Source organism: Myripristis murdjan, chromosome 17, assembly GCF_902150065.1.
Source record: "Myripristis murdjan chromosome 17, fMyrMur1.1, whole genome shotgun sequence".
In the NCBI taxonomy this organism is placed as follows: domain Eukaryota; kingdom Metazoa; phylum Chordata; class Actinopteri; order Holocentriformes; family Holocentridae; genus Myripristis; species Myripristis murdjan.
The window spans coordinates 32,030,137-32,046,511 of record NC_043996.1 but is presented as its reverse complement, the minus strand read 5'-3'; the positions used below and the strand labels follow the sequence as shown (position 1 = coordinate 32,046,511).

The following is a 16,375-nucleotide window of genomic DNA, read 5'->3' as shown; positions in this document are numbered from 1 at the left end:
GCCGACTTCTCAGTCATTTTTAATCTAACAGGTGCTGTGACAGCGACTCACCAACACAGATGATCTTTATCTACAACCAACCAAATATTAACAGTTATATTTAAATGCAGGCTACTGTTTTCCAGTGTCGGTGCCACAAACATCTGTCTTTTCATAAACTCACCGGCAGATGTTTTATTTCAGCTGGGGGTGTGTCACTCCAATTTAACGTCAGCTCTGATTAATGTGGCTAAGCAGCAAAAGTAACAGTAAGCAGTCACATTAAGGCTGAACAGAGTTATATAATCACCTTTTCAGGCTGTTATCAATTTACCTCTGAAATAAAGAGCACAGTTTTCACAGATGTGTTGATTTATTAAATGTTCATTTCAATGTACAGATGCAAAGAAAACTGACAAATTTATTAAATCAATGGCCTAAGAAACTCATAAAGACTGAACAAATTAATAACGATTAATAGGCTAATTAATAACTGATAACAAACAACAGAGTTATAGCCGCACATCTCCGTGGAAAATCTTACAGGTACTGTCCGTGGTGCTGAATCTGCCTCAGCAGGTACTGTCCGTGGTGCTGAATCTGCCTCAGCAGGTACTGTCCGTGGTGCTGAACCCGCCTCAGCGGGTACTGTCCGTGGTGCTGAACCCGCCTCAGCAGGTACTGTCCGTGGTGCTGAATCTGCCTCAGCAGGTACTGTCCGTGGTGCTGAATCTGCCTCAGCAGGTACTGTCCGTGGTGCTGAATCCTCTGAGGCATTTCATTCTCTTTATCATAGAAATTAAAGCTCCATAAAATTCACGGAGGATCTTGTTTAGCTCTTCTTTCCTTACAGGTGAGAAATCAGCTGTTTGCCCGGTGTTTGTCAGGTAGTCTTGTAGACATTTGACGGCCCAAGACGTTGACTGGGCCGTACCGGCTTCATTTCCTGACCTCTCCAGCTGATCCAGCTCTTCACTCGTCACTCTCGCGTATCTCTCCTTTTTCTCTTCTGTCTTGTCTTCCTTGTTCAGCCGTTTATTCAAACTTAGGTCGCCAAAAAATCAAAACTGACAACAAAACGGTCCATTATGCAGACTAACAAAGCTGACAGCGGCTTTTGCTGTGGGTTTCGGTGACACGTTTCGTGTTGCCATGGAAACCACACAGACTCCGGCAATAAGATATAGCTTTGAGGTCGTCCAAGCAACTCTTGTTGGAAGTGGCCAGGTCAAAATACAAACACTGGGGCGACCGAGCCTGCTCTGTTGCTGCTCCCAGGCTCTGGAACAGGCTCCCCGCTGAAAATGCATCTGGTTTCTGACCTGGGCCTCTTCAAATCTAAAAACCTATCTGTTTAGGATGGCTTTTAGAACCCAGTAGCATGATGACATTTTAAGTTTATTTTATTGTTGTAAAGGGCTGTATAAATAAAGAACATTTACATTTCCATTTAATGCTCAACTCCATGTATCCACCGCAGCACAGAACCCGACCCTCTCAAACCTGCTGGAACAGTGAAGTCATGTGAGTCTGAGCCAACGTGTTCGGGTCGAGTCAACTTTTATTGTGTAAAAAAGCACAAATTGAAACAGAAGGCAAACAATCATCATCATCGTCATCATGTTTATTGACACAGCACTTTATAAACACCTGTTGTGTTTCAAAACAAAGTGTAATGGAAATAAAATAAGTGCAGTTGGGATACTGGAATAAAGTCCAAAACACCACTGTGACATTAACAGCCACAGTGCAGATTTTGTTAAAGGTGCAATTTCCAAGATTTCTAACTGGACAGAATTTCAAAACAGGCAAACTGGGAACTATAGGTGCAAACCCTATGAGCTACCAGACTGGTTTGGACATTAGCCACACATTGGTCAGTCTGTCACATCTAACATTTCTAAGAGTCTCAAAGGAATGCTCATCTGAAATCTAGAAAAAAAACAAAAACAAAAACAAATAAACAAAAAGAAAGTGAAAAATTAATAAGTTATTCCTCGGCACATCATCTGCCTTTCCTCCAGGCAAATCTTGTTCTACTGGTGAAATGACGATAATGAAACATGTTGAAATAGTGAATGTATTGTTTTTCAGACCCTTACCCACCCAGTACAATATACATATTAAAAAGGTCCAAGCAAATCTGTTCATAGCCTTTTGAGATATCCTGCGAACAAACAAAGAGAGGATGTGGGCTGAAAAGATGATCTAACTCGGCTGGCGGAGGTAATAATATTGGCCTCCAAGTCCAGTGTTACAATGTGGAACTGAAGAGAATTATACAGGTTAAATATCCAGGTGGCAGCATCACTTCTGCCACTGCCAGTAAATGACATTTGTGCAAGACTGCTGGCTCATGCTCAGCTGTGAGCAGTTATTCTGACACACTAGACTCCTGTCCTGGAGCAAGGCTATCCATTTTTCAGCTTTCTGGGTGAACATTTTCAAGACTTCAAAATGCACGCCGGCTGCCACATCCCACAGTTAAAGTCAACAGTCAGCTAGAAAAACACTACATGTGCTGCTGCTCTCACCAACACACGCAACCACCTGCTCACAGTTCCTCCACACACACTGCAGCTCAACGGTTTCTACCCTGTGTGGACGTTCATGTGTACTTTTAAGTTTACTTTCTGCGTAAAACCTTTTCCACAGACTGAGCAGTTATACGGTTTCTCTCCTGTGTGGATTCTCATGTGCAGGTTGAGGCTCGCTTTCTGTGTAAAAGATTTTCCACAGACCGAGCAGTCATATGGTTTCTCTCCTGTGTGGACTCTCAGGTGTGTGTCCAAGTTAAATTTCCCTGAAAACCTTTTACCACAGACTGAACAGGAAAAAGGTTTCTCTCCTGTGTGGACTCTCATGTGTCTTTCTAACTTTGTTTTGTGTATAAAACCTCTACCACAGACTGAGCAGTCATATGGTTTCTCTCCTGTGTGGATTTTCATGTGCGAGTTGAGGTTAGTTTTCTTTAAAAAACCTTTACCACAGACTGAGCAGTCGTATGGTTTCTCTCCTGTGTGGATTTTCATGTGCGCGTTGAGGTTAGTTTTCAGTATAAAACCTTTACCACAGACTGAGCAGTTATATGGTCTCTCTCCTGTGTGGACTCTCAGGTGTGTGTCCAAGCTACATTTCACCGTAAAACCTTTGCCACAGGCTGAGCAGCTATATGGTTTCTCTTTCTTGTGAACCACTGTGTGTTTTTTTAAGTTTCTTTTGCGTGAAAAGTTTTTACTGCAAACAGAGCCATGCTGTACTTCCTTTCCTGTGTTCTTCCTCGTTGAGCAGGAATATAGTTTCTCTTCAACATTAGTAGATGTGTTCTCATTGAAAAGGGCTAAACCTGACTGAGCTTCTCCAGTCTCTGTCCAGTCATCGCTGTCATCAGTCTCAGCTTCAGAGGAGTGGCCATCACGAGCTGCTTGGAAATCAGCAGCTGGATCTGAATTGTTGACGGGTTCCTCTCCATCAGCTTCTGTTTTCATCTGTTCAGTGGAGATGCTGGCTTGAGACTCGGCCTCTCTGTTCTCCTCAGGCTGGTTTTGACAAAGCTGTGAGGACTGAGCTCTCTCTTCATCGTCTTCAGTCTTTACAGGGACAGGAGTGAAGGGGGACTTGCTTTCAGCCTCCTGCAGCCCTTGAAGCTGGGTCCACAGGTCCTCCTGGTTCAGACTGGGGCAGCACTCCTGCTGCTCAGAGGGATCCTCTTCTTTACTCACCAGCAGCTGCTGGGAAAACTCTGAAATACAGACACACACAATTTAAAGTTACATTGAACCCTAAAACAACATCTGGCCCCTAACAGTGAAGGTCACCAAATAACAGAGCCTGAATTTCTTTGTTGCCACAAATCCCACAAGTGTGCTTGAATGAATTGGCAAATGACAAAGTAGAAAGCTCTCTGCCAGCTTGCTTTGGGTCAGCACACACTGCTTGAATGATTTCTGTCTACAAGAGTAGGGGAAACACCATTTAGCAAAGTCTAATCTGTTGTCTTTCTATTTTATTTCCATGTAGGATTGCTTGGTTGCACAGAAGTTGCCTGGATTGGCTGTAGCAGGCAGACAGGACAATGTGTCTATTTCACAGAGACAGCAAAGTATAAGGCATTGTCAGTCCATTTGACAAGACAGTGTCAGGGTTTCAGCAGAGCTCTGGATGAAATCAAACAGACATCTTAACATTTAAAAATAAGTACTAAATACTCATTGTGTGTTTTTTTTTTTTAAACCAGTTTACCCATTTGCCCTGTGTGCAGTTTAACAAACAACATGCCAGTAACATCAAAGAGCTATGATGTAAGTCAATATACAAGAAACCATCTGTGTCTGCTGTAGTGGTAAACAATGAAGCTCAGCAAGAAGGGAGCCTTGCAATGGTGATATCAATGTATTAATCTTAATAACTAATATTACATAATATTGTTTTGTTTTGATAAAAATCCAAAGGAGAGAAGGGGGAGGAGGGTGTGGTCCTGGTTGTTTCCTTCTTTGGTTTTGGTTTTGCTCATTTTACCTCCATCATTGGGTTCAGCGCCAGTGTCGTGTTGATCAGAGTGTCAGTTTATGCTGCATTCCTATTGGTCGGTTAGTAGACAGAGGCTGTCATAGCGCTCACATTGTGAAATGATCATCCTAAATTTCTATTTGAATTCAATTTGACTTCAATCATTTCATCTCTAACACCTTGTTCAGACTGCAAAGCCAAACCATTTTTTTTTCTTTTTTGTCATTACCAGATTGTATCAAGATTGATTTTAGAATGTCAGGACAGCAAAAAAACAAAACAAAAAAACAAAAACAAAACAAAAACAAAAAACACAGGGAATAAGATTTTTGCAAATATAATCCAAACCACATCTGGAGGGGGTTTGAAATGCGGTTCAGATTGAATTTCTTCTGCTGTGCCTCAGTCCCGATGCTCTCAACACTCAAATAGGATTTCAGAGTGTCTTTTACGTCACTCACACTGCGACACACAATGATGATGTCAAATCCCGAGTGACAGAAGCGCAGCAGACTGGCTCAGCGGCTGAGCAGACAGACATGGAGGACAACACAGAGGACAGACGTCTGTGGACAGACGATGAACTAAATTGTCTACCAGCAGCTTCTGTGATGGAAAGCAGCATCAGCAGCACACGTAGGTACTGATGCCCACGTTGTTACCATAGCAACCCATGCAGATAGGTTGGTGATGTCTGGCCACACAATTCTGATCTGATCACCTGCAAATAAACGGTGCAGACAGTCTGTCTTAAAGATCTGATTTGAGAAACAAATCTGATTTGCCCGCAGTCTGAACAAGGCCTAATTAATCCAGATCAAACAGGATTTATTAAAAGGCAGGCATTCCTCAAATAACACACATTGCCTCTTCAACATCATCAACATATCCGGTCGAAACAAAACCAACACAGCTATCCTATCACAGATGCAGAAGCTGGACATTTCTCATCAGAACTCTAGGAAAGTTTGGCTTTGGAGAATCATTCATTCAATAGATCCAAATTTTCTCCAGCACACGCATGGCAGTGGTCATTACAAACAGACTGACTCCACAAAAACTCAAACTCAGCAGAGGGACCCGACAAGGATCCCACTCTCGCCAGCACTATTTGCCTTATTCACTGAACCATTAGCTGCAACAGTACATCAAAATAACAACATCACCAGCATCACAACAAACAACATAACACACAAAATCAGTTTTTATGCAGATGACATACTACTATTTCTACAAAATCCAAACAAATCCCTTAATGGAGTTATTAAAGTCATCACTACCTAATTCAACCTTTCCAACTATTCAATAAATTGGAATAAAGCAACTATTTTAGCATGAACATGGTTGGAACACACACACCACAGGCATTATCACATATCTATCTATCTATATCTATATCTATATATGCATATGTGTATATATATATATGTATATATAGATAGATGGATAGATAGATGATAGATAGATGTATCTATACATATATATGTATCAATCTATCTATTTATCTATCTATCTATTCTATATATAGATTATAGATCCATATATCTATATATAGATACATAGATTATCAGAATTATTCCATCTCAATTTCACTCCATTATTACAAACAACAGAAGATGACTTCAGCTGCTGGATGTTGTTACCACTATCCAACATAGGCTGAAGTGCTACTGTAAAGATAATAATTACACCAAATATCTATTATCTACTCACAATGATCCCAGCCCAACTCACCATCAAATGAACTGCTAACTCAAACAAACCTCGGTCAAGGCCATACAAACTGTTATTTTCCACCGACTCCACCGTACCTCTTCCAATAAAGAAATGGGAAAAAGATCTTCACATCAGCACTAATAATGACTTTGGGATTCAAATATGCAAAAACACCTTCAACACGTCTATGAACATGACTATGAACGTCTATGAACTAACGAACATAAGACTACGCCAGTACAAAGTCATTCACAGAGTACCTGTTACACAATACAAGATGCACATAATGAGACCTGCTAGATCAGATATATAAACTGTACCCTTAACACAACCAATGACTACCTCCATGCAATCTGGCTCTGCCCACCAGTACAACACTTCTGAAAACTAGTAACCACTAAACTATCACCGTTTTCTAGCGTCAGCATCCGCCTATCCCGTCACTGTGCGTACCAGGAGACCTGAATATACTTGACACGTCACAAAACCTCTGTTGGTAGCCCTAACTATCTCTGAGAAAACTATATTGTTAAACTGGAAAAACAGAAAACTCATCACGTCACAGTGGTTAAATCTTAACAAATCAGGTTACACTGGAACAAAACTCTAAAATTCTGCAGAGGAAGAGAGAGAAGGGAGGGAGGAAGAGGGGAGAGACAGTGTTGTACTACACCAGCTCATCCTTTACACTGATGCCCCAGCCTCTGTTTAATGTAGCCTAATGTTTGTCCCTATATATGTTTGTAGTACTGCACAAATGCATGTGATGTCATGTTATGTTTATCTATGTTAAATTACTTGGTATGTATTTGTCTTGCTTCACTAATTAAAAAAAAAAAAAAAAAAAAAGTCACTCCCCATACATCTTGGCTGAACTGCTGTTTTGTTGCCTCTCTCCTCTCAACACGATCAGATGAAAGTTACATCAATAAAAAAGCTGTTCCCTAATTCAAATTAAAAGTCTGCTTCAAACATAATATTTATTCATGAGAATTTTGTTGACAAGTAATTCATGTCCATTTAAATGATGAATGTGGTTCTGCGCTGTGCATGCCCCCCCCCAGTAAACACAATGTCACTTCCCTTCATTAATAAAAAAATAAAATAAAATAAAATCATTAATAAAAAAAAGTAACCTTTTAATTCACTGTTATGTAGTAACCTTTTAATTCAAGGTTACTATATATATAGTAACCTTTTAAATATCTGTTCTGGCATTAATTCCTTATATTCCTTATTAGCGCATATCAAATCAGATAATGTGTGATATGCATGTGTAAACAGAATAATTCAAAGAACTTGTAATTGACTTTTTTTCTTGTCTTTGTGTGTGTAATCAACTTGTGAATTTTTATAGTGATATCTGAAAGTAAAATGTTGAACCCCTTTCCTGTGTGTTAAAAACAGTGTTTTTTGGTAATATGTGGTCATAAATAGGTGATTTTCAAAACTTTCCACCAATGAGATTTATTGGGACTTTTTTCCCCTCACTCAGGACAAACTGAGGATACAGAATCAGTTGAGTTTGCTTCTCTTGCAGTTTGTCCTAGGTTGACCCCAGTTTTGGCCTAAAATTACTGGACTACTGATCCATCACCTATCGATGTGTATCTAATAAAGGCTGCAGACTGTCTGGCTCTTCAGTGTTGAATCTTGGCGTAGCTTTGCTTTAGCCTGCAGACATGTGTGGGCTCATTACAGGACGCATGCTGGGCTCCTGTAGTTTAAAGGTACATCAGTAAACACAGAAGCACACCTGGCATGGAACCAACCTGCTGTGTGTGGTCGCACTTGGCTCAGCAGCTTCCTCTGTCGCTGGTTCTCCTCCTTTAGATGACACAGCTCCTCGTCGTGAGCCGCTATTCTTCTCTCCAGGAGCCCAAACACGTCGTCCAGAGCCGCGCTCAGGCGCTGCTGGACCAGCGACCTGAGCTCCTGCAGGCTGGACATGCTCTCACATCTACTGCTCAACTTTCTGTGTCCTTCAAAGGCTTTTCCACAACCACTGGCTCTGCAAAGTTAGCACTTTCTTCTTCTTCTTCTTCTTCTTCTTCTTCTTCTTCTTCTTCTTTGTATTTTATGGCGGGTGGCAACCAACGTTAAGGTGCATTACCGCCACCTACTGTGCTGGAGTGTGAACCAGAATTATCTATTCCCACTACAAAATAAATAAAATAAATAAATAACCAGATAAATAAATAATAATTATATTCTCTTATTTAGCCCTGTATCTTTCATAAATTGAATGAGTTTCCGTAATCCAACAGTTAATACACTTCCCAATGTTAGATCTTGTATTCCAATCCGTCTAATCTCGTTCTTTAGACTGACTCTCTCTCTAGAATACTTTAGCAGTTTCTTCCTTTCTTTCTTTCTTTCTTTCTTTCTTTCTTCTTCTTCTTCTTCTTCTTCTTCTTCTTCTTCTTCTTCTTCTCTTGGCTATTGGCGTGTTGCAACCACCTTGCATACGTGCATATCGCCACCTACTGTACAAGAGTGTTTATCATCATGGTGACATGTACTTCCGGTTACAATCTAACTTATATTAAAAAAAAAAAAAAAAAAAAAAAACTATGTTGATATTCTTTCCTCCAATCCTGTTACTCTCAGGTAGTTCAAAAGGGCCTTAGGGGAGACTGGGGTAAGATGAGCCATTTTTCATATTTAGGATCACTACATCAAGGCAATCATAGTTTTGTCGCTAACTAATATATCTGCATATATTTCAGGATGTTCCGCATCTCTTCAAACAAACAGAATGAGTGTAAACATGACTGTTTCCATAATATAGGGTGTCCAAAAAAAGTGGTCTCGTGGCACAACTTACCCCGTGTATGGGGTAAGTTGTGCCAAAAAAAAAAAAAAATTCATCCCTTTCTTGTAAATGGCAGTCATATTGGTGGACGACTAGCCTGGCAAAATAAAGGTTAAATACAAATTTTATAAAATAATAATGAACAATCACATCCAGCCTGAGGGAAAAACAAACAAACAAACAGAGGAGACAACATGGATGAAGAACATTTTGACTGTCATGTCATCAGTGATCAAACTGATGACAGCCTGTCGCCTCCGATTATTCTTATGTCATTTTTCTTTAGTTCTGTTTTATTTTACTTTTATTTTATTCACACCTTCTCCCCAGCTCTGCCTCTTAGCTGCTGCACAGGCCTGAGTGAAGCAGCTGCAGGCCACAGAGCGTCCAGCAGGGGGAGCCCATGCAGACAGCAGTTAATCCAGTTTGATCCAAACACACCGCAGTTTTCACAACACACATGCCTGCTGGGATGAACCGACGCTCGCTCTGTCAAAGAATGTGATGTTTGTACTGTGAGTTTACAGTTTCACCTTCCAGCTGCTGCAGTAACACAAAGCCACTGAGCAGCACAGGTGTTATTACCTTACACAGAGTCCTGTTCATGTTCACAGCACTGCACTGTGAGAACACAGCCGGGCACACACACTTCTCCATTCACTTACATGAGGCGTGATCCAGTTTAACCAGCGGCACAAACAGATGGGAGGAAGAAGGGCTGTGACAATCACCAGGTGTTCACACAGATTATTCAGTTATTTATTTTACTAGTTTTTATTATACTTTATTGAACATGTTAAAAGACAGGGGTGAATAAACAGAAGTATGATATGTAAACAATATGAGCAAATAAAAGCTAAATTGACTGTCAGTTGAATAATATAGTTCACGTTCAAAAGGGGCAGGAAGAAGCCAGCTTTTCAAGTCCTGTCCCTTCACACTGGCCGTGTGACTCAAAAACAATAAATCATTGTTCTCTGCTCAAATCCAATCATCCTGAAAAAAAAGGGTTAAAAGTAAAGAAGAAGAAAGAAAAAAAAAGAAAGTTGAGAAAAATAAATAAATAAATAACTTTTAGAAGATAAAAGATAATATGTGACTGACAAATAGCCTACAAACAAACACGATTTCGGGCAGTACTGACTGTGGACAGGCACGGCAAAAATAAAACAAAACAATACACAATTCACTGTTACATCCCATGTTTTTGGAGTATTGAGTTCCTGAATGTTTTCTTGAGTTTGGTTGAGGTGATGATGATTTCATCATTTTTCACACCTTTGGCTGAGATACAGTGGAGTTTTGCATTTGTTCTGACAGGTGTTTTTTTTTTTTTTTTTAATATGAGGTTTCCTCTGGTGTTATGTTTATTTTCTCTCAGTTGGAACAACTCTTGTATACTGGCAGGTAAACTGTTTTATTGCTTTGTGCATGATTTGGAGAATTTTATAATCAGTTAGATCAATGAATGTGAGTATTTGTGATGTGATGAATAGTGGGTTTGTGTGCTCTCTGTAATGAGTTTTATTGATGATACGAATGGCTCTTTTTTGCAGGATGAAGACAGGATGTGTGTTTATTTTGTGACAAACAAACAAAATCGGCTGTGACGTCACCGATGTGATTCATGTGATTCATGTGATTCATGTGATTCATGTGATTCATGTGATGAATTCAAGAGAATCCAATTCACTGCTGGAATCATTCAGGGTGAAAGGTCGTCACATAGATCTTAGAGTAACAGATGGTATAACAGTATAATGTACTACATCAGATAGATCTGTACTGCCTGTAGAATAACACTTACTGACATCCTGCAAATACTACTCGCACTACTACAAATACTACTGCTACCACCACTACAAATACTCAGCTACTACTACTATGACACCTACTACTGCTACTACAAGTACTTCTACCACTATTTCTACTACTACTACAGCTTCCACTACTACTACTGCTACTACTACAAATACTGCAACTACAACGGCTACTACTACTAAAAATACTACTACTTGCTATTATTGCAACTACAGCTGCTACTATTACTGCGACTGCACTTCTTCTGATACTACTACTGCTACTACTACAAATATTACTGCAGCTACTACTACTAATACTGCTACTGCTACTACTTCAATTACTACTACTACTGCTACTATTGCTACTTCACTACTACAATTACTACTACGACTGCTACCACAAGTAATACTGTTTCTGCTGCTACTACTTCTATTTCTGGTAGAAGTGCTACTGTTACTTCAACTGTAAATACTACTACTACTAGTCGTAGTAGTAATGCATTTCTAGTACTACTGCTGTTACTACAAGTAGTACTGTTACTTCAACAGCCACTACTATACTTATACTGCTGCTACAAACACTAATGCTACTATCACTACTTCTACTGCTACTACTATTATTACTGCTACTAGTAGTAGCTGTACTTTTAGGACTACTCGCACTACTTCTTCAGTTTGACCCCAGCAGTTTAAACCTCCACTAAATTATTATAACTAAAATTGTTACCAAAGTTTATGTGTCAGGTACTTTATGTTTCTTTGTTGATGACCTAAATAGCCCTTTAAATAAAACATAACCCCCCACTTACACATCCAGTATTCCTGTTACGCAACTATGGAAAAATATGCAAATCACCATAAAATCTCACTGATTGACCTAAAATTGGAAAGAAATGTTAATTTTTGGTGTTTTAATGGCTTTATATTATTTCTAAGTACAGATTTTTGTTATTTATAACCGATGCGTTACAAAGTGTGTACAGGACATTGAAAACATATCATCATGTGGATTTCATGTTTACCCGGTAGAACCCATTACATTAGGAACACTCATTAAATATGAAGCAAAAAAAAAAAAAATGATGCTAATCATTTATTTAGAGACGTTAAACACTGAATGGAGACAAACTGACCCCAAACATAATAGGGGGGTTAATTCATTTCATTTATTCATCGAGTATTATTCATCAACTACTAGTACTACTTTTGCTTATAGTGCTACTACTACTTCTAATATTAGTACTGCGAACACTACTACTACTGTGATAACTAATTATTCCTGCTGCTGCTTCTATTAGTAGCTCTACTGCTTTAGAGTACTACACAGTGAGCAGTGTAGTACTCCACAGTGAGCAGTGTAGTACTCCACAGTGAGCAGTGTAGTACTCCACAGTGAGTAGTATTTTCTGATGCAGGGTGAGTGAGCGATGTTAGAAGGCCTCGCTTCACCTTGACGCCGCAGCGAGCCGTGTGATTGGCTGCTGAGGCGGCGCCGAGCGCGGCTGATAGTCCTATCAGGTCGAGTCAGAGTTACAAGGAATCTCACCCAACCTCTGAGCAGCGTTTCATCACCACACACACACACACACACACACACATGCACACACACATACCACCGAGCCATGCAGCCACACACACACACACACACACACACACACACACACACACACACACACACACACACACGCACACACACACACACACACACACGACCGAGCCATGTCGTCAGCCTGACCACCACACTCACACACACACACACACACACACACACACACCACCACCACCACCACCAAGCAGTGTCATCAGCCTGTTAGACCACCAGACACTCCCTGCTTATCTGGCCTGCGAGTGTGTGTGTGTGTGTGTGTGGACATGACAGTTATTTGATGAATATCTACTTCTTGTGTATTTCCTCCAACTTTTCACAATTAAACAGAAATCACCACTCAACTACTACAATTACTACTACTACTACTACTACTGTTAATACTATCATTACTACCACTACAATTACTACTGCTACTTGTACTACAGTTACTGCTACCGTTACTACTGTGACTACAGCTATTACTTGTACTACTACTACTATTACAATCATTACTAGTACTACTGCTAGTAGAACTACAACTTATCCTGTTAATACTGTCACTGATGCTCCCCCTCCACAGTAAGTACTACTGCAATTATTATTACTACTACAACTCTTTTGCTGGTACTACTGATGATAGTACTACTGCTATTACAAGTATCTCTTGTACTGCCTTTTAAAAGACCTCCATTACACTTTGCAGTACACATCATGTGAGTCTGTGTACTGCGAGTGTCCAAAGTACTGCAAACCCTCTGTGTGTGTGTACTGGAAAGGAGTTTTGATTTTAATGGCAAATTAAATGTGACATGTGCTCACAGGTGTGACACACTCACGTTCCCAGACCTGTGCTCCGGAGCCAAGGCTGCGGCTTTGGCATTAGGACCCAGGGGAGCGGAGAGGAGAGCGAGAGGAGAAAATAAATGAAGGAGGAGGAGGAGGAGGAGGGGAGTGGAAAGAAGGAGAAAAACAAAGTCCTGAGGCAAGGAAAGACATAAGCGATGGGGGGAGAGATAAAACAAGGAGAGACAGAGGGACGCTGGGGAGACATTAGGGAAAAGCCTGAGGAGAGATGGAGTGACAGCTGCAGATCCACACACAGATAGAGAGAGAGAGAGAGAGGGAGAGGGAGAGAGAAGGAGGGAGAGAGAGAGAGGGACTGGGCCGGGGAGGGGCCGAGCAGGAGGAGGAGTCTGGGAGCAGAGGAGGACAGATAAAACAGGACGGACGGAGGCTCTGCACTCCAGAGGTGCAGCGACGGCAACGCAGATCAAAGGCCAACGCCGTCAGTCATCTGCAGCATCAAAGGCAGAGCAGGAGGGACGCCGGCGTGCTGAGAGACGAGGCGAGACGAGACGAGACGGGACGGGACGGGACGAGACGAGGCGAGAAGAGAGGGAGGCAGCGGAAAAAGTGAGAGGAGAAAGCAAAGGAGGAGAAGACCAGGAGGAGGAAGAGGAGGAGGAGGAGGAGTGAGCGAGGAGGGTACCGGGGTGTTCAGCACCCATACCACCCACAGTGCCAAAACCACACAGAGAGAACCGAGAACCTTTTCCTACACACACACACACACACACACACACACACACACACACACACACACACACACTGCCTGCGCCACACACGTAGTATTTATGTCTGGCAAGGTGGCAGAGGCTTCCACTGGCAGCGTCTCACACACAGGCAGCTGAGCCCCGGCAGCCAGGCTCTGACATGCTGACACGCTGGAAAGTTAACTGTGACCACGGCTGGAGGACGAACACACACCCCGAGGGACGCCGAGAGACGAGAGCCAGTCAGCTGGAGGACTGACGAGAGGAAGAGGAAGAAGAAGAAGAAGAAGAAGAAGAAGAGAAGCTGAGTGGCACTGCAGGAGCTTTGAGAGAAAGGAGACAAAACACACCACCACACTGAGCCTTCCTCCTGCCCCTGACTCTTGAGCAACACACCTTCATCCAAACCTTCATCCAAGCCAACACAGAGACGACTTCCACAGGTGCAGCTGCATCATGGGAACCTCCTAGGACGACGAAGGCCGACTGAGAGCTCGACAGCGTTTCGTGAAGGAGCACCAGCGCCCGGCCTCCAGCATGACGGCCGCGGCCGCCCAGCGAGGGGGCGCCGGCGGGGGGGCACGAGGGCTGCCGCTGCTCCCTCTGCTCCTGGGACTGATGATGACGATGATGATGATGGTGGGGACGATGGGGAGGGTGAACGCCGCAGAGAGCGAAGAGAGCCAGGAGATCCTGGAGGAGAACGACGACGACGCCAGCACCGAGATGCCGGTAAGTCCAGAGAGTCCTGCAGAGTTACAGAATTACAGTTTGGTGGTGTCGGTGCAGTCGAGCAGAGTGCATCCTGGGTACAAGAGGATGTCATATAGAGCACATGTCACTCTATAGAATTGGTATGATTTTACCTTTACTGAAGCAGGTATCTCTTTTTTTTTCCCGGCCACAAACGCAGCAGCAGCATGATGGAAGTTCAAGCTGCAGACAAACTAAACATCCTGACCAAAACACTGCAAAACCAATTTGTAACTCAGACTGCTCCCGCTAATGCTGAACACCGCCAGCCGAGCTACAGCCACACTGCTCCTGCTCCGGTCTATCTGCTCTCCACACACACACACACACACACACACACACACACACGCACATGCACTGTTTTAGTCACAGTGCATTTATCACAAAAGCAGCATTTCTGCGGTGTGTCTGTCCGATGAAGCCAGTATCCTGAGCTAATCTGCAAAAAGTCATAAAGAATCAAGAAAAGAGGAGCAAAAGAAAAGCAAAAGAAAAGCAAAAGAAAAGCTTCTGAAATCACTAAACTCTTACAGAACACGACCACGGAAACCAAAAACAAACACATCCAGAAACAGACTAAAAATTTTTTAAAAAAGGGTAAAAGGCTGATGATGCAGCTCTCCATGCAACAGCAGCAGCATAACGTGCAGAGGTGGAGCTGGTTCAGTCAAAGTGTGTGTGTGTGTGTGTGTCGGTGTGTGTGTGAGAGAGACGATGCAGAAAACACACTGGTGAACATGTCCGTCCTGCAGGAGCTGGTGTCCTCGGAGCTGTCCCGCGTGTCTCCCCACAACTCCTGGCTGGTCTTCAGGAGGAACTCCAACAAGGGAGAGAACCGGAGGAGCAAAGCGTCCAGGAGGGCGTCCAAGGTCAGCGGCCCGCCCTCACCTGTCCACACTGACACCCACAGCACCTGCACACACACACACACACACACACACGTACATGTACAGTGTTTACATGTTTGCTCCTAAATGGTTCCAGATTTCATTTCATCTGAGCTCAGAGGAACGTGGATCCTCTGAACCAGCAGCTGCTCATTTTCAAAACACACAGAAAAAAAAAAAATTATTATTATTATTATATCATTTAGAGAGCGAGTCCCACTGACCGCTGTTCATCTGACTGTGTTTAGCCCACTGTTAGAGCTCTGTGTCGCCCCCTGGAGGTTTGGTTTGTTTATTGACACACATAAGAGACTTTTTATGAAAGATAGAAATTAAAATTAGCAGGGAGACGTGAGGGAGAACGGCCTAAAAACCCTCAGGAGGCTTGAAAAGAGGCAGGCAGCATATCACTGCAGGTCAGTATACACAGTTTAAAAAAAAGTAAAAGAAAAAGAAACACAACAGAGCGCGGCGCTCGGTGGTGGAAACTCATGTTCTTGGAGGTGAAATATAAACACATATAAACACAACCTCTGCTCTGTCTGTGCACAGCTGGAAAAAAAAAAAGAAGTTGTTATTCTAAAGTTCAAATAAAATAATTTGGATGGAGAGTTTGTGAAATTGTTGCCTCATCTGCAACGTCAGCAGATTAAAATGCAGCAAATATACCAATTTCATTTTTTATGTCATGTTTTCTTTATTTAGGACATCAACAAGACTCATGAAGTACCTGACGCTTAACCTTATAAAGCCTGAACTATGAAAGAATTGGC

The 16,375-nt window shown here is 42.1% G+C and overlaps 2 protein-coding genes across 2 annotated transcripts in view; one reads left to right on the top strand and one right to left on the bottom strand.

Annotated features, from left to right (window-relative positions):
• Nucleotides 1-1,582: 1,582 nt before the first annotated feature.
• Nucleotides 1,583-8,296, bottom strand: LOC115375669 (gastrula zinc finger protein XlCGF57.1-like). Its single transcript, XM_030075153.1, has 2 exons — nt 7,977-8,296; nt 1,583-3,721 (listed from the first exon to the last, which is right to left on the bottom strand). Exons 1-2 carry the CDS (start codon nt 8,152-8,154, stop codon nt 2,571-2,573), a joined length of 1,329 nt encoding a protein of 442 aa, XP_029931013.1. The 5' UTR covers nt 8,155-8,296; the 3' UTR covers nt 1,583-2,570.
• A 5,568-nt stretch (nt 8,297-13,864) lies between these two features.
• LOC115375674 (erythroferrone) overlaps nt 13,865-16,375 on the top strand; it is a 12,120-nt gene continuing 9,609 nt past the window's right edge. Inside the window, exons 1-2 of the mRNA XM_030075160.1 lie at nt 13,865-14,694; nt 15,468-15,584. Coding sequence (XP_029931020.1) covers nt 14,500-14,694; nt 15,468-15,584 — 312 coding nt within the window. The 5' untranslated portion in view covers nt 13,865-14,499. The remainder of the gene's footprint in view (nt 14,695-15,467; nt 15,585-16,375) is intronic.

Coding starts and splice junctions, on each gene's coding strand:
- LOC115375669 (XM_030075153.1), bottom strand. CDS start 8,154: ATGTCCAGCCTGCAGGAGCTCAGGTCGCTGGTCCAGCAGCGCCTGAGC. Junction 3,722..7,976: donor AGTGCGACCACACACAGCAG/GTTGGTTCCATG, acceptor TCTGTATTTCAG/AGTTTTCCCAGCAGCTGCTG.